The sequence below is a fragment of the Buceros rhinoceros genome, unplaced genomic scaffold (genome assembly GCF_000710305.1).
Source record: "Buceros rhinoceros silvestris isolate BGI_N320 unplaced genomic scaffold, ASM71030v1 scaffold36918, whole genome shotgun sequence".
Classification (NCBI taxonomy): Eukaryota; Metazoa; Chordata; class Aves; order Bucerotiformes; family Bucerotidae; genus Buceros; species Buceros rhinoceros.
This window is the reverse complement of record NW_010429209.1, coordinates 9,158-27,573: the sequence shown is the minus strand read 5'-3', so window position 1 is coordinate 27,573 and position 18,416 is coordinate 9,158. Positions and strand designations below refer to the sequence as shown.

Below are 18,416 nucleotides of genomic sequence, written 5' to 3'. Positions count from 1 at the left end.
TATTTTATTTAGATTATTTATATTTAAAGAATAAGGAGGTAATTTTTCATGAAATTCCTATAAGCTAATTAATAAGAATAACTACTAAAACATGCTAAAAATTATCCAACTCTACTAAATAATTAATTGAGGAGCTCTAACACAGTTAACAGTATTGCATCTACATTCTGGATGCCTCCTTTCTAATACTAAAGAACATCTTAAATCTAGGAAAGTAAATATCACTTCTGCAGTACTAAACAATTTTTTTGGTGAAAGGAACTCTGGTTAAAAATAAAATAATCAATGTATTGCATTTAAACAAATGTAGGGGAAACGGTGCCTCTGTCAAATGACACAGCTAGCTAAGTAACAAGCGATAACTGAAAAGTTCCAAAGTCTCTCTAGTACGAGGAAAATTCTGTACATGTTTGTTTGGATTCCCAGGGCTGCCATTTCCTTGGAAATCTAATAGATTTATATCAAAGTAGCAAAGGTCAAACTCAGCATTATACTCCAGATGTAACTGGAGCGCATTTCTCCATCTAGTTGGCAAGGTGTTCTGACAACACCTCCCTCCCCACTCCCCCCAACCTAAATAATAACTGGAAAATTACATATTTACTGAATGTGGTTTTCAACTGAATTACAAATTTATTCTTTGAAACCAATAAATTTTTGGCCTCTAGTGAACAGCATTTCAGATGTTCACATAACCCACAGCTACAGGCTAGGGATTAGCAAGAATCTTTCAGTGGGACTTTGCTTCTGAAAACAAACAGCTGATGCTGGAATTCCCGGGATTTTTCTAGGGCTGTTAAGTTTAGAATTGCAAGCTAACATCATTTTCTGCTAAAAGATCAGGTCATAAAACCGTGCTTTATCTGTACTTACTGAAATTTTCTTACTGGCTCAAATAAGAACCAGACAATTCAACCAATTAAAACTAAAATTTAGTAAAACTAATAGCATCGGTTTGAACTCGTAAATGAAGACTGTACAGGGTGCAGAATATACAGCCTGGTGAAAATCTCAATTGGGTCCCTAATACAAGTGACACTGAAAGCACTTGTTAGGGAGGAAAAAACCCACACCAAACCCACCCAACCTCCTCTTCTCCAGCAAACCATGCTTTGCATATTTACATGAAGCTAAGTGCATTTCCTAATTTGAGAACACCGCAGTCTAGTAATTTTTAATCTAGTCTAACGGCTTGTTAGTGCAAATCACTACTTGATTGCCATGCAAAGGATTTCCTATTCTTCAAAAAACTGACTTACAGAATGTTGTCAGATTTATTAAGCGTGGCATGAGCGGAAATGGAAGGAGTCATGCTCTACTATTTTAAAGTCAACTATATTAGTCATTAATTCTCACTATTTCTACTGATTAAATGTTGATATTGCTGGGTAATAAAGGGGGGCATGTGATATGTGCACAAAGTACCTTATATCCAAGCCAGTAAGCCCAAATAACAGCAATAGCATGTTTATTTCTAGCCTCCTCCTTCAGTCGTCTCAGTTCCCTTCGCGCCTGTGGTGCATTTGAAAATGGGATATAGAAAAGCTTAGGAAAGAAAAGGTTACTGCGAGTTCCCCATGGTGCAAGAAAGGAAGAAAGAAAACAGTCACTACAAACAGCAAATATTAAAGCGCATCCCAGCTTCCCAGACTGCACCAGCTAAAACATGTTAGCAGCAGAGAAACAAAAAAAAAACCAAAAACCCAGCAGTTTATGCCATTGAAAATATTCCCAGATAACTTTGTCCTGAAGGGCCACCGTTGTTCTATGTACAGACAACTAAGAGCACGATTTGTTGCCATTTCCTTACCTGGGTACCATGCCAATAAGCAGCAATTATTGTGGCAGCCTCATTACAACGCTTCTGATGCTTAAGCTCCCGAAGAAGTTTCCGAGCCTGATAACAGTTGAAAACACTGTTTTATTAAAAAAATAACAACTACAATTTCTTAACAATTTTAAACTAAGGCACTGCAACCTGGAAATCGAGGCAAAACCAAAAAACAAGAGCTCCAAATCACCAAGCAAATAAATTCATAAATAGAACAATGCAAAGCTTAGCATTCGCTGCTCCAGGGAGGATTCTCTGCACAAGTGAGAGCTTGGGACCGGCCATTAAAGGGATCTTTTAGTTTACTGCATCACCTGACGTATCTGTATGTCTGTCTGTACAATGGTAACAATACTTTTCCTCCACACACTGCACATCTTAGCCATTGAGACTGCAATAAAGAATAAATCACAAGTAAATTGCCTGGTTTTAGGTCACACCAAAGGCTGAGATCATACCAGGCTTTTACCCGTGGCAGTGCTACCATGAAAGAGCACGTTCTCCAATGACAAACTCGAGATGATGCTTTTACCCGGTTTTCTTCAAATAATGCTCATGGGAAAGTCAATAGTTAAAATGAAAGGATATTTTTAACTCCTTTAAACATAATAATAAAATCAAAGTAAAAATTGAAAAAAATTAGTAAAAGCAAATCACACTAGCTTAATGCTGGCAAATTTTAAAACCTTCCAGGCACTATTTGCACTTATAGCTAGTAACTTCCCTGTCTGACATTAAGGCAACTCACTCTAGAGTTAAAGGCAGTTCTCTCTTCCCTAAATGAAGGAGAAAGCCAGATTTAGTAGGGTGGAAAAAGGTTAATAAGAAAACAGAGGAGCCCAGGGAGATTGTTTCTGAAGGTGGACAGCAGTCATTGCTTTAAGCTGCTTTCCTGTGAGCTGCTAACCTCCTTTCTACCTCTTATTACAGCTTCAACCCATAAGTCTCTGCTATGGCTGCAGGATCCTCCTTCATGAAGTACAAGCCTCTCAGAGAACAAAGTTCCAGTACATTGAGGCAGAGAACGAGCAAACAGTGACACAAGTTGAGTACACTTTCATCCCTCCGCTCAACACGCAGAGAAGAACTGAAGACTTAACCCAAGTAACACACTGCCCAGGTGACCCAAACTCTTTATTTTAAGCCTGCTTTCAATTTTGTTCATTCTTTGAGAATCCTGCTGATTCTAAAATAACTGCCAACCACAACTTTGTTCTTCTGAATCAGTGCAATGTTACCATTTTCACAAGCTCAGTGGCAGAGTCCCAGACCGGCCTGCTCTGAAGCTGACAGGCTGCCTGGTTAGTGTGTACCAGAACACCTGCCCTGAACACCAGACTCGCTCATTCCCACCCCGTGGTAACAGGTAACTCACCTTCCATCCTCTGATGTACGACTGTACTACAATAGCTGAACTCTTTATCTTCTGATACTTTTTTTGTTGCTGTATTGGAAATAAATGTGTGATGCTTAGAACATAATATTTCATCTGTAAACTTTACTACAACCTTTATAATACACTGTATAATAAAACTTCCATTACCAACACTTGAAAATATGATTAAGAAGACAAGTGCTAAATGTAAAAAGTGAACAATTTTTGACGAAGCAGATCAGAGTGTAGATTCTGCGTTCAACTCGAGGGGAAACAAAGCACATCAACAATGCTGCATGGACAACGTCACCCTGTTTACAGAAACACTAAGTTCATGGTCAGCAGCACAAAAGTGACACGGATTAAATACTAACAGTAACAGCTTTATTTGTCTTTCCCACCAACAGCGTAGCATACAAACCATCACAAATGCTCAGGTTTGTTGGCTATGCTTTTTACCATCTTTTCATAAGACGTGTGCTGTTCCTATTACCCACAGTCCTTTTATAATACTAAATGCTGATGATAGCTTAGGAACAGGAAAAAGAAAAACCCATGGATTCTTGAATGACATGCTGGAATATTATCCAACTATGCCAGTTTGAACAATACATTTCCAGGGCAGCCGAGCATTTTTCTTCTAAAAAGCTCAGTTCTCCAGCAGACCAGCGGTTAGTATAACACTAAGTGAACAACAGCTGACAGACTTTGCAACAAGACTTTTAGACTTAACACTCAGCCCACTCCATTACAGTGAACATCTCTGTGAGCTAGATAGAGAGAATCCCCTGTAGCCCATGACTGACATCTGTCATGCCTTGCAAGAGGACAGGCAAGTGACAGAAGATCCTTTAGCCAAGCCTCCAGCACAAGGACTTGTCAAAAAGCTTTGTTCATGCAAGGGATCCCTTAGGAAACCTTTCAAATCACAGTGCCGAACAGTCATGCTGGGTTAGGAGAATGGTGCCCTCCACCTACATGAAGAGACTGAGGAAACATCTCTATTGTCATCTGTGAGTAATTCTGACTCCATCCTGCATTCAAAGACAACTGCTGCCATGTTTCACCAGTGAACCAATAAAGGTCTACAGTTAAGAAATCAACAGGGATGTGAACTTGGTCATGTATTTGTTTGCATTTCTTCATATTAAAAGTCATGCCCATCTAGCTCCGGTAACTACACTTACAATTCTTTAAGATTATGTGAGATCATAATGAAGCTGTAGGGCCACAACATGATTCTGATGCTGTTTCTAGAAATGGTGCATTCAGACACAGAAGTTTAAGATGCTTTCTTTCCATATCATGTATTTTATCAAGCTTTCTAATATTCACACAATACAAAATGCAGCTGAGATGTTTAAGAATAGTTTTACAACTTAAAAACAATACTTTTTTTATCACGCAAGTCAATGTTGTTTACTGACAGAAAGATTTGAAGGAGTCATGTACCAGTCCTGTTCAGTTCATGACACTGAATAACCAGTCTACAAGCAGATTTGGAACTGGTTTAGAACTGTATCAATAACAACACTGAACTACAAGTCTTAGGAGCTATAATTAAAATAAACCCCTGGGATCCTCCCAAGCAGCATTCTTGAGCCTCAAATGCAAAGGTTCCAAATAAGGCAAAAATACAAAAAGCCTTAGGAATGACTGAATTCCACAGAATTGCATATGACATTACTGAACTTTTTTTACATGTTAACCATATGTTTTGAAAGCGCTGGAAGTGCCAGACAGCTCAGCATTTTAACTGAATGAAAAAGACGCTCTCCAGCTGGGCCACAAAACCCTGCTCTCCCAGAGCTAAAGGACTCTGGTGAGCATTTCAATTATTTAAGCACAAGCACAACATAAACACTTAATAATGGTCTACAGAAAATAAATTTTCCTTGTTCACATTATTGTTACTGAAATACTAACATAAAATTAAGTTCTATCATCACTTCTCCACACACACCAAGGAAAAATATCATATGAAGGTTATATGAAATATTGTATCAAGATTATACAAAAGCATCTATTAAACAATTAAAAGAACCCCCCATTTAGTAAGTACAGTATCTTACTGCGTATCTCCTGTACCAGGATGCAATCACAATCTGGCTTTTTTTCATTAACAAGAAGCGTGTCCGACATTTCCAACCTCTATAAATCTTCTCAATTAGAGTAGCCAAGTCCTCCAATCGCTGCTTTCTCAGATCTTCTAGTTTGAAGAGCTGGGTGTGAGGTTTTTTAGGTTTTGGGGTTTTTTTTTTTGACATTGGAAGAAAAACAAAAGGGGAGAAAAGACCAGAAAAAACCATAAGCACAGTTATTGTCAGAGAAATCTCTCCTTTATTCAAAGCCCTCTTCAGAAACCTTTTGGTTTATTCATCTGTAGAGCTATAGGCAGATACACCAACAAGATCTGTGGCAGACACACTGTCACAAGTCAGTGCATGAAAGTTCCATTAAACTGAGGCTGACAGCTAGTATAGACTCTTGATTCATCCAAATTTTAATGGGTCTAACATTAAAAAGTGCCTTTTTTAATGCTACATTCCACAGCAGTGTATCAAAGCACTGTATCTAGAAAAACCTGTAGTAACCAATGAGTGAACTGTGCAGTTCGTAACAGGCTATAATCATGAAAGATGGCTTCATTTTGCAGAAGACATTTTTCACTTACCGTTCTTGGGTTGCGGATGAATATCTTCGATCTACCAAATGAAAATTCTTCTTCAGGGATTTCCAACTCATTAAACAACACCTCTACTCCAGCCCTAAGAAGTAGTAAGTGAGCTTAAAAAACATGACCTCCAGCTCTAAAACTTCTTAGTTTACAAATTCAAAGATTAATTTATGGAAAGTATATGAAAGCATACTTTAAAATCTTAAATAGTGCTCAAACTAAGAAGACTGAAAACATTACTCATCCACTCACTGGTTATTTAGCTAAAGGCAAGAATAATCACTGTAAAGATTCTAAATAATTTGATGAAAAAAAAGAGCAATTTTTAACATCATCAGCAATGGCCTATTTTTTTCCTCTTACGTCTATGATGATTTTACTTTAAAAGAAAAAAAAGGAAAGAGGGCTCTCACACTAACATCAAAATGCGAAACAAACACAAGTTTGACAAATGCTCATGTTGCACACATCGACTGCATTTTATAAATGTCAACAAATAAAGAGAGGAATTGCACACATCTTTGTGATGATTGCAACAGTGCTATTGTTATCAATACTGCACATCTGCTGTTATCTCGATAACCTAAAGCTTCAAATTGTAGCTAAAAATATTCATCTCTATTATGAAAAAAATTTAAATCATGTTATTGGTGGCCACATGTAGAAAGAATTAAAAGAAGCGCACCTGCCTACCCAAGACATTACCTGTGAAAATACACGCGAATACTATGCAATTTAAATGTATATGTTTAATACAATTGTTTGCAAGAGGAATTATCTCATAGTTGTTCACCAATCACTCTGTAAAATTATTCTTGAAAGGACAGAGTAAGATAGTGCGTCTGCCTTCGAAGAATGGGATGTTCCTACATTTTGAAATTTGGTCCTTCTGATCATTCTGGACCTCCTAGTCATTTTGATTCCACTCTGGTCGGTCTCTCTCCCCCTTTCTTTCAGGCCCACAGTAAAGGCTGCAATGTATTTTCAAAAGTGAGCTCTCTTTGCTCACACGCAAAATCTTTTCCTTTAGTAGATCAGTTCACCGCTAAAATCACCTCCTTGGCCAAGGAACTGTAGTTTTTAGCCCACTGAAAAGCACAGGATTTCCAGTGAATTAACTCAGCCAAAATCTGGCACAAGATGCTACGGAACTACAACATACAGGTAAAACACTTGAGCCATGCTGGCCTACTTTTAATTTACTCTTGAAATACTTGGAAGTTCTTTAGATTAAAAGAAAAAAAATCAGAAGATGTGGAAGACAGTAATTTTAATCACTGGAACAGGACAGGTAAGAATACGGATGTTTTCCTACCTGGCTAGACCTCTCCAGTGGGGCCACGTCTGCTTACACAGCATTTTGTACCTTTCCAGGCAAGGTTCGTATGCCTGCCTGAACGCATAACCTGCCCTTCTGACCCGGACGTTCTCCAGAAGACCAAGGTAGCGGATCTGGTGGCACACCAGGGCATCATTGAAAATGTGTGCAGCCTTTTTGTCATTGGGTTTGATGCATCTAGAAAGGGAAATCAACAGAGACACTTGCTTGTAGCACCATACACGTCAACAACAATTATTGTGAGTCTAAACCACGGCCTTCAGTAGCTAATCCTTGGATATCTAGATTTTAGGGGTTTTTTCACTTCACCAAACAAATTCACCACAGCTTTACCAGAGGGTAACTTACCTGATATAGTTCGGATTTTTTGTCTGAAGATTTTTCATCAGGGTAGCAACGGAAGCCTTGAACTGTGAACCTGCTGTTGGTGGTCTCTTTAGATTGATCTTCGCAGGGTTACCTTCTGGAAACAACGCTTTGATAAGAGAGTGATTGGCCTTCCACATGGCCTGGGAGAGGTCACGGTAGAGAAGATCATTATTTTTGTCAACAAAGCCTTCCACCTGGTACATAACCTGAACAACACAGAAGAATCAGGGGAAATTTAGGTTAGATAGCAGGAAAAATTTCTTTACATAGAGGTTCATTAAGCATTGGAACAGGCTGCCCAAGGAGGTGGTGGAGTCCCCATCCCTGGAGGTGTTTAAAAGCCGTGTGGATGTGGTGCTGAGGGACATGGTTTAGTGGCAGTGCAGGGTGAACGGCTGGGCTCAATGATCTTAAAGGTCTCTTCCAGCCAAAATGATTCTGTGATTCTGTGAGATCGTGTTTTGAACTTCAACATAGGCCAGCTCAAAAATGACTCAAGAAACTGATTTCTCACTATTCAAAACCAGTGAAAGTCATTTCAGCTTTCATTTTAAATTTGACGTTTGGAAGACTTTTTGTTGGATAAAATTTCTGTGAACACGGTACCTGAGAAAGGTGCATTTTCACACACTATTAACAGTTTCTTGTACTGATCAATTTTGGTTTCTGAAATGAAAAAAGCTTTCTTCTGTGATAACTCTGATACACCGCCACTTGGCAACAGTCCAGACCAATCTTTTTTGGGCTGACGCAAGGTTTTCTCCCCCTCTTTTGAGTCAAAACAGCAAGAAGACCCCTTTCCTTCAAAATACTAATGCTTACATTTTTTGTCTAAATAAGACAAAAAATAACACCTCTTGATATCACAACTATCTGTGCAATCCTCAGGACTGTTATTTTAAATAACTTTTACCAGGAAAACAGTCCAACAGCAACAAGCACGAATGCAAATCTCTGAGTTGCAGACCCAGGAGACAGCCAGGGGAACTTCTCATCAATCTCAGATCGCTACTGGCTTTTTGAATTCTGAAGGATAGGGAGTTTAGTTTGATTGTGACAAGTCATCTGGCTGGTAAGACAGATTCTTCAGCTTCATGATTTCCCAGTTCTGTGTGTCGTTATGTACTAGGTATGCAGAATAGTGAATACAACTAATACTGACATGGCCATATTTGACACAACTGCAAGTGACTGGCAACTCAGGCAGCAATCTTCTTTAGGGTACACGTTTCTGTTTCTGACAGGTGTGGTAAATGCCACTACTGAAAAAAAACCTGTTCATATGAACTTGCTTGTATTTCATAAAAGGAGTCAGAATTTTGTTGTCCAGTGAATAGATCAAAATGTTCTAAGCCGAGGATGGAAAACCAACATTCCTCCCAAAATAGGAGGAATTTGCTGCCTGCTCTGCTGGTAAGTGAATTCCTAGAACAATCGGAGACCCTTACTGCCTGCCTGTTTGCAGTCCTTCTCAAAGGACTGGGGTATTTTTCCATTCACTTTGAATTTTGACAACCAAAGAAGTATCTACATATTAATCCCTGACAGATGATATTAAATTACAAAATCTTCTTGCAAATGCATTATGTAAAGTTAATGAATGGCTGCCTCAAAGGCTGGAAGTATGCTATTTCCAGAACTATTCTGAATGAGCAAATTATTGAGCTATTCAGAATTGTAAGATTGAGAAAATGTTGAAAACTAGAGACATATTAAATAGTCCAAGGAAAATGAAACACTTTCCAAATGTTCTTTACTTTGTGAAATCAACAGTTCAGGAGATTCAAAAGGTATAGTTTCAACCCCAAGTTTACTTTTATTTTTTTAAAATAAATTGTCTTTTTGTCTTTTTGTTACAAATTTAATTATTTTGATTTCCATTAATAAAAAGCCATACTGAGTTACACATCAAAAACTATCTTGTATTTATTAATTTTTCATTTATATTTATTCATTTATTCAAAAAAGTATTTATTCATACTGCTTATGTTGTAAAAAGCAAATACATTTGCAAGCCCTCTCTATAGCTTTCTCTTCCATCTGTTTAAACACAGAGACTGTGAAAATAAACTCAGTCCCTCCAAATGTACAAAACCTCCACTTCCTCATCAACACGGCTAAGGACTTCAGCCAGTTCAGTGGCACCCGTGGGAGATCTTTCTCCTTTGATGAAAGAAGAACTGTCCTTGATTTCAGTTAGAGAAGCACGAGCTCTGAAAACCTTCCAGCCCATGTCACAAATCTTAGGTTTAAGACAGAAAAGATTAAGACAGGTCTGGACTTTTTGATCAGCTGTTTACTTAAGCAATTCTCCTCCATTACTGTAACAGCATTTAATGGATGAAGAGCCTCCCCACTGTACCACCCTAGGCTTCACACAGCTACAACACCCCCACACAGCTACAACACCCCCACACAGCACATCCTCCCCTTCACCGGGTACCTTGCCAGCATAATGTTGAATCCTGAAGCAGCTGTGAGGCAAGGAGGTGTCATTGAGAAACCGGGAGCACTTGCTCATCCTGCTCTCAAAATGCTGGTGAGTGGCACAGACTTGGTTCAGTTTTTCTAAGAAGGTGTCATCAGTAACAGTTCCTGGTCTCAGGCATTCTTCGTCTAGCATGGCCAGGATTCCAGTTTGGTTCTGAAGTTTCAAGACAAGAGCTTTAGTGTTTGTTTCCATCACATTTCCATCAAGTGTAAAAGGGAGGCCACTCTCTCCTGTTTGTTTTCTGCTACCCAGAAAAATGTTCTTCAAGCCATCTCAAAGTTTGGTTCTTCTCCTCATGCTTATTTCCAACAGATTTTTAATATCTGCATTTCTGAAGGACTGCTCCTGAGATCTGAATCTTGAACTTCATGTTGGAATTTTTTTCATTTACTCAGGCTACAGAAACTTGAACTTAACTGAAAATAGCCAGTTGATGGGTAAAACCAGCATACATTTTATGTTAATGGTTAAAAACTGTTCTTTTTGAATTCTTAAGGAATTTAATCTTTCTTGCTCCTCTAAGTTCATAGTCCATAGGACAAGTACTTTCTGTACCTAAAGAACTCAGTAACAAGTATTTGAGTTTTCTAGTTAACATATAAAAAGAAATGTTATTTACAATGCAGCATATGATTTCTGCTATTGAAAACAGTATAAAATATAAACATCTAAGAGTTATTTGGGGTGTATTTTTTTTTTTTTTTACACAGGTGCTGCTAATCATTCTAAGAGTAAAATACAGCCTTACAGTTTTGGTTTCTTTTTTTAATAAAATAAACTTTTACCACACTAACTAAAATGACTAATAGGAGTGGCTTGTTTTATAACATCAAAGAGCGTGAGGATGCGTACAGACTTTACAGCTAAATTCAATCCGTGCATTAAAAAATTATTCAAAGAGATTCTTGCCTATAACTTACATTCTCTATTAGGTCACAAATTATAGCATTGTTGAAATACTCAATATGAGTCCACTCGATCCCCTATAAGAAAAAAAAAAAGTATGAACAAGGTAAACAATCGAGGGAACTTTTCCTCTAGGCAATTTAAATTACATGCCACTCAACTGAGACACTACTTTCAAATTTAATTCTATATGCTTACCAACATTTTATTTATTAAGAAAGAAATGCAATAATCTGCTACTAACATTATCTGCGCAAAACGACTGTTCCTGAGAGGCTGCCAAACCCACTCTCCATTCCTTTCCCCCACCCATGTCAGCTTCCCATGCACTCCCCTGGCCCCCTGCCAGGCTCCTCCCACCACCCGCCCACCCCCGCACCCCTCTGCCCACACTCCCAGTGGTCACAAGGAAACAAGCCCATTTCACTGCACGCATCCGTGATCAAAATTTCTAAGCTCTCAGTTGTTGTTTGGTTTTTTTTTTTAATGGGATGAAGAAAGAGCTAAATTTAGGTAAGACCATCTGAAAAATCCAGAGTCTGGCTGTTGTTCAAATATTCCTAACATCCTAGTTTTTTCTAATATTAGCAATAAAATTCCCAGGATGAGATCCCAATGGATCAGGAGGTAACACTTGATAGGGTAAAGGACTGGAAAAAAAACCCCATTAATTTTATTCTTAATTTGCATTCTGCAGTACTTCTTAATTTAGTTTCTTCAGAGCATTTTAAGTATCATTCAAGAATCAATCTGCAGTAACGACATTTAATCATAAAGCTCACACAGCCCATCATTACTTAACTGAAAGAAAACTAGAACCAAAAATATAACTGTATTTTCTATCATGCTGTTGTTTTACCCACCCAATTCTCTTTTGAAACAGGATTAGCTGTGGCCACTGTTGGGGTACATCCCAGATGTGACTGGGTATCCCAAAACACGGGCTGCAGGGAAACGGCACTAATACCAGAAACTGATAGTAGTCTTATGATAAATTAATTAGCTCTTGCTAATTGTTGCCAGTGAATGAGCATTGGGTCTGGTTTTTTATCTGGAGAACGTATAACATGAAGAAGAAGAAAAAAAAAAACAAAACAACTTCTTTTGCCATGAAGTCCTACGCAAATGTGCTCCTTGCCAGGTCTGTGGTCATAAAGTGACTCTGTTCCCTGAAAAGAGGTTCCAGCCCGTGTATCTTTACAGGTACAGCAGGAAGAGGAGAGGGTAGGGGAAGATCCGTTCAAGTATTACCTCTCGGATGTACTCCTCCTGCTCTTCTTTGAGGGTAAGTTCAATGAAGATCTGCTGCAACTTCTCATTACAGTAGTTGATGATGAATTGCTCAAAGCTGTTGTCCTGTCAGATAAAACACGTTTGCATTTGCTGCTGTGTAAACACCCTGGAACACAGCTGGAGGAAGTTACTGCAGAGGCTGCAAGTCAACAAGCTGCTTTCTTAACTATTCCTTCCAGTTTTGTGATGTGATGGAGTAATATTTTATTGCAATTGAGATTAGTTTGGAAATTTTAGTCCAAATCCTTCTCTGGGGCTTTCTCCACTGGGAGGGACAAAACCTCTGTGGATTGTATTCATGATGCCTCTAAATCAATTCCTTGGGACAAGCCACCCTGTGGTGTCAGGGAATAAACAACAGAGCCTGTGCTAATCTGACCCCGTATGTAAAACGGAGTCTCCTGCAGGTGCTAGTAAATAAAATGATGACAGTAGCATCAGCTCTTTTCCCCTCCGTAGCCATAAAGTACCCTATTTTACTACAGATCAAGGCCCAAGCTACTGTTCCAGTTGCAGCTGAGCCTGGGTTAAGAGATAACTGGCTCCAGAGGTCAACCCACCTCCTTCTTGCCAACAAACTGCTCATGCAATTGTCCCCTGAAATGATGGGAATTAACAGAACTTTATCAATCAAAAATTCATTATCTTAAATGAGTGCAGTCTGGAGGCCTGATGCCCATTCTGAGGAATGGTTCAAAATGCCCTTTTCCAAGAAAAAGGCAAGGGCAGCTTCATCGTTTTTTCCAGTGCCTCAAAGAACCATTAATATTTTAAGAATTCCATACACTCATCTGCAGAAATAACTGCAACCAAGAGCAATTTTGGATACGTGCTGCTGGTCTGCTCTTCCTGGCTTTGGGGTTGTGGGTTCCCTCCTCCATCCTCCCCCTTTTGTTTTTCTTTTCCATTCTTAATTACTAGTCATCAAGAATACGCTGGTTATTTAGGAAGCCTAAAGATCTGCAGAAAAGAACTCTGTGCCTTTTTTAGACAATCAAATAAATCTGCTCTCAGTACCTGTGAAGCTCAAGTTACAGTCATAGAATTTTTATGACTAAGAGCAACTGCAATCGTTTAAATGTGTAATTATGGATCTGGTTGCTGAATGAGATTAAGAACACACAAGCAGATTAGAAAATACTGAGGCAGCACAGATTACTTTTATCATTTTAGTTTTAGGTAAAGCAAGATCATAGCTGATCACCAAAACTCCTCAGCCACACCAAACTCTGCCCCTCACACCAACTGCGATTATCAATCAGAGATTGCAAAACTTGCGTAGCTCTAAATGAAAAAGTTAAAATTTGGCATGCAGCAAAATCAGCACTGCAAACGAGTCATACTTACAGCATTCTGTGGTAAAAGAAATTGCATAAACTGCAGTCAGTACTTATACCACTTCCATAACACAGAACATTAATATTTATTTAGTATGCCAAGAAGATCAGTCTTTTTATCAGACTCATATTTGTATGTCACTGAAAATATGAAGAACTACATAAATGTTAGGTATTACTTCTTTGTAGTTGAGCGTGTCTTTAGGTACTGACCAAAGATTATCACATAAACCAAAGGATTGAGGCACATCAGAGCGTAGCACAAAGCTGCCTTCTTACACTGTTGCATCTCTTGTCGCAAAAAGCAATAAATATAACCTTTGGTAGACAAATCTCAGTAAAGGGAGAGGAGATGGGGAAGAGAAGAAAGTACTGGAGGAAGAATGAGTAAAAGTTCATCTGACACATTCAGATAAAGCCATCACTTTAGATATATCGAGCTTGAAGTAAAAAGATCCCAACTGACACATCACCTTGACAAAGAGGAAGGGTAAACACTGCATACTCCTGCCAGGCACATGCCACCCAATGGAGAGAGAGTGTTTCTCCAAAAGATCATGTTATTCCACTTACAAGGACTGCAAGACTTTTCACTCATATATCACACAGTCTTTGTCTTTAAGAAAGGATAAAAACTGAACTGCAAATCCAGCTAAACCATCTAACTGAAAATCATTAGCAATATATTAAAGGAATTGCTAGATGCTTTCCTGATTTGCTACATATCTGTGATATTTATGGTTTGCCAAAGAAAGGCAAACCAAAATCCACAGAGTTCTTCACAAATCACTCCCTTGAAGCCACGAAATTCTATTTGACATTGCCAAGCCACTGAAAATTGCTGTTCCAGGAAAAAAAAAGTCATTGAAGAGCAGTAGCAATTTTATTCTTTATGTACGATACAGAGCAAAAGGCTAACAGTTAATCAAGCAAAGAAAATGAGGGAAAGTGTTTGGAATTATTGAAATTCTCAAAACACTTAACCCTGAACAGACCAGAAGGCATGTGGTAAATTAAATAGACTTCAGAAGGGGCATTTCCTTTTATGGATTTTAAGAAACACTGTATGAAAAACCAATTAATGTGCTTATCTCTGGGCAAATCTAAGTAAGGCAATGAATTTACTTTCACTTATTTTATATCTATAATCTTTAATTATGTGAGGGCTTCACAAAGCACAGATGAATGCTCATAAATGAACTGTCCCCCAGCTGACTCTTAGAAATTAATGACAGAACTAGATGGGATTGAAAGGACTTCTGACATTGTTTTTTAGAAGGAAATAGAGAATTATTAATATCAATATAGAGGTTTATTAATATCAATGATAGCACCTTACTAAATCCATCTGGGAGAAACGGGTTGGGAGGACCCAGCCATCTGAGCCTGTACCCGCTCCTTATGCTGACCATATGCATTAAGCAACATAAAGGGATTTTGACCAGCACAGAAGCAGCAGGTCAGACCCAAAATTCCCGGAATAATTTAAAATATTCTTAGGAAATTTTAGGAAAGACCAGCACTTCTCAAAAGCATCAGCTTCTCTTCCAAGCTGTAATTCTGCTAATTTAATGTTCAAGCACCACTTTGATCCCTGCATTTTTATAGCAGCATTTCAAACGATGCCTTTGAAATCACTGTGGAATACAAAATATAACCTTTGGGAAAGGAAAAAAAAAACCCACTCAATCTCTCAAATTAAATTAAATGTTCTGGAAAACAGAATGTCACCTAAGATAGGCTTAAAGTCACGTCAAATTTATAGATACAGATCAACCAACCACTCTCAGCTTATCCTCTCAATCTTAAATGTAACAATAAATTTAGACACGTAGAAAAACTGACAAAAATCAAAGCCTATTTTGCCATGTTTTTCACCTAACAAATAACGTTGTCTTGCTTATACAGCTTTATTCTTTATCAGCCTTCGAATCACCAGGCAGCAGAGTAGCATTTCATGAAAAGCAGGTTTTTGAACTCTAAAAAATTCTGTTCCATGCAAAAATATAGAGCTTACAGACACAAGAGGATCATGATATTGTACTCACTCAGGTAGGTAGAGTCAACCAGGAAAAGATAAAGAATTCTAGTTTTGAACCACTGCTATAAAATGAATTACATACAGGTGCCTGAAAGTTTAAGGAAAACATTTTTTGTCCCTTAATATTTTACATCATTTATTCTTCGGAAGATTCCAGTCATGTGTATCATGGAATCATCCAAAAAAAAATGTATATGGATGTTCCTGATCTTATACATTGTTATGCCAGTAAAATACCAATAGCAAACAGGTAAAACATAAATATTTTTGTCAAAAATAAAGCAAAAAAAAAAAAATCAGACTAAAAAGTCTCTTAGTGGTCTCAGGCAGAAATGTCTCCATATAGCACTGCTTTTGTCATCTGATGTCACTTCTTGCATTAGGTTTAGGAATACAAAATTTCTAACACAGGACATTTTTCTAAGCAAATCAGCTACCTTCTCTCCTGACAGAGAATTCAAATTCGCCTTTGAGTACCCAGATTCCAGTGATTTCCAGAGGCAACTAAGATACCTACTTAAAACTGAAAACTGGGTATTTTTCCATACTGGTAGATAGCAATAAATTCTTATCTTCCTCTTGCCTAATTAAGTCCTAGTTTAAGTGTCCCATTCTCTTGCCTCCTCTCCACATCACTGTTTTACCCCAAACCAAGCATATGTTGTTGATCAAAATCTACAGACTCTGCTTTACCATCAATATCGCATCTATACGAGGTGTTTCTCAATATTTCCTCTTCCTTCTTAATCTTTCATTGCACCAGTTCCTGCCAAGAGCCAATTCAAAAATCTACATACTACTCAGTCTACAACCACACTGACAAAAGGGTGTTCAGCAACACCTTTTCAAATACCTTATGAAAACACATACAACTAAGAAATACATTAAAAGTTTTTAAAGGAAAAGCATAATTTAAACCAAAATCTAAACATTTCAAATTATGAGACTGTCTCTTGAAATCATCAGAACTAATGCCATTAAATTGAATTTTTTAATCAGTGGGGTGGAAAGACATGCAGAGTCTGATGTTTTCGCTCTAACACATGTAGTCCCAGAAAGTAACTTTTCTCAACATCAGCATAGCTCCGGCATCACAATTCTCTCCTTCTAAAGCAGGCAGGTGATCCTCAGTAGTTCCATCAGGCCCCTAGACTACTACTGCTGCTCCTGGAGAAGAAGCCAGGCGGCAAAAGTAGTGATGATAAAAGACCAACATACTCGCTTCACTAAGATGAGTGGTGGAATGAATGGGGAAACCAACCAGCAAATTTAATTTATATCCTACAGTGGCGTCTGGGGATAGGAATTTTTATCTATGACTACAGAAGCATATGAGTTTGAGGTGAAACTAAGAAATACAAATGCTAAAAAATGGAAATTGGCAAAATGGGGAAAGTGCGTTTAAAGAAAAAAGACACTTTTTTATCTTAGAAAGCTACATGTGACCCAGTTGTAACTTTTTTAAATTTTTTGCAGTTACCAATATTTATCGCTTACTTTTCTGCTTATATATACAAACATTCGAGTCATCAAACTTAACTGAAAAATATCTCATGTAAACTAGAATAAGCTCCGTATTTTTGTGTAAATATTCCTACAGGCAAAGAATCAGAGAAGCATATAATTTAACTATAAACATTGCACGTAAATGTAATCAAACAATGCTTCAGTGTATCTAATGGAAGCCAGAAAGATATATGCTGAAGCTTCGGGGATTATTCAATTTCCATATTTGTGTAGCACAACCAGCTTCAGTCCTTATTGATGCTGCTGGCACTGGTGGAGAACCAGGCTCTTTGAAATCCATCCTGCTCTCAGCCTGTGCTCTCCACGTCTAAACCAAATCTGGAGTTAAAAGGGCAAGAAATGTACCTGTGACCCACAGGAAACCCAGGTACAATCACTTCAGTGAACTCAACCTGATGAAATACAGTCCTGGAACCACAGGAATTACAAACAGGCAAGAACCTACTACATAGTCATATCCATTCCTCTCCTAAGACAGAAGAGTTGCTGTAGGGCAAAACATTATTCTCACAACCTGAAGCAGGGCGTTTGTGTATATTTGCTCCAGCATTTCAAATATTTCCTCTGTCGAAAACAGCCAGCCAATGGGATTTACTTCATAAACTGTGTTTTGCAAAATAAGCCTCACTAAAGACGTAAATTATAATGTGATTAAGTGGTCATCAACCCTCTGGGACGTACCTCTGCTTCTAAGCATTCTAGCACTTAAGGAAATTATTGCTTTAACTGTATGTGCAATCTATAGCACCTGGGATTCCAATCGAGGGTCCCTCTCTGCGAAGCTCCTCTCCTTCCTAACACTTGCCAGCAGGTCAGTTGATCAATTGTAGATTAAAAATTCCCTTCTTTCCCTTTTCAAAGCCCTGTGTGATCAGATTGAACAGGGGGCTGGGTACATGCAGTTTGGCACTGCTGCTTGCCAGCATATGATATGCTGATGGACATCAGAAAAGGGCTGAACCATTTGGAGAAGGAAAGCTGATGCAAGGGAGAGTGCCTACAAGAGGAAATTATGGTCTGGAGGTTAAGGCAACTACCAGAACAACAGACATCCATGGCTGAGTTAGAGCCCAAGTCAAGATACAGAAAAGGGGACTCCAAAGCCTAAAAGAATGAAAAAAATATATATATATATAAAGTTGAAGAAAAAAGATCCTGATAAGCCATTTTTCTCCATATGTTTTCCTAGTAAGTAATTTTTCTAGACCCATCCTTGGGGGATAGCGGGAC

General features: G+C 38.2%; 1 protein-coding gene across 1 annotated transcript in view; it reads right to left on the bottom strand.

The window, feature by feature from the left end:
- Positions 1 to 1,425: 1,425 nt before the first annotated feature.
- The window catches only part of MYO1B (myosin IB), a gene marked incomplete at both ends in the record, with an annotated part of 25,454 nt that continues 8,463 nt past the window's right edge, over positions 1,426 to 18,416 (bottom strand). The window contains 10 exons of the mRNA XM_010142568.1: positions 1,426 to 1,512; positions 1,811 to 1,897; positions 3,207 to 3,275; positions 5,279 to 5,428; positions 5,881 to 5,974; positions 7,199 to 7,399; positions 7,571 to 7,797; positions 10,035 to 10,235; positions 11,003 to 11,065; positions 12,240 to 12,344. Coding sequence (XP_010140870.1) covers positions 1,426 to 1,512; positions 1,811 to 1,897; positions 3,207 to 3,275; positions 5,279 to 5,428; positions 5,881 to 5,974; positions 7,199 to 7,399; positions 7,571 to 7,797; positions 10,035 to 10,235; positions 11,003 to 11,065; positions 12,240 to 12,344 — 1,284 coding nt within the window. The remainder of the gene's footprint in view (positions 1,513 to 1,810; positions 1,898 to 3,206; positions 3,276 to 5,278; positions 5,429 to 5,880; positions 5,975 to 7,198; positions 7,400 to 7,570; positions 7,798 to 10,034; positions 10,236 to 11,002; positions 11,066 to 12,239; positions 12,345 to 18,416) is intronic.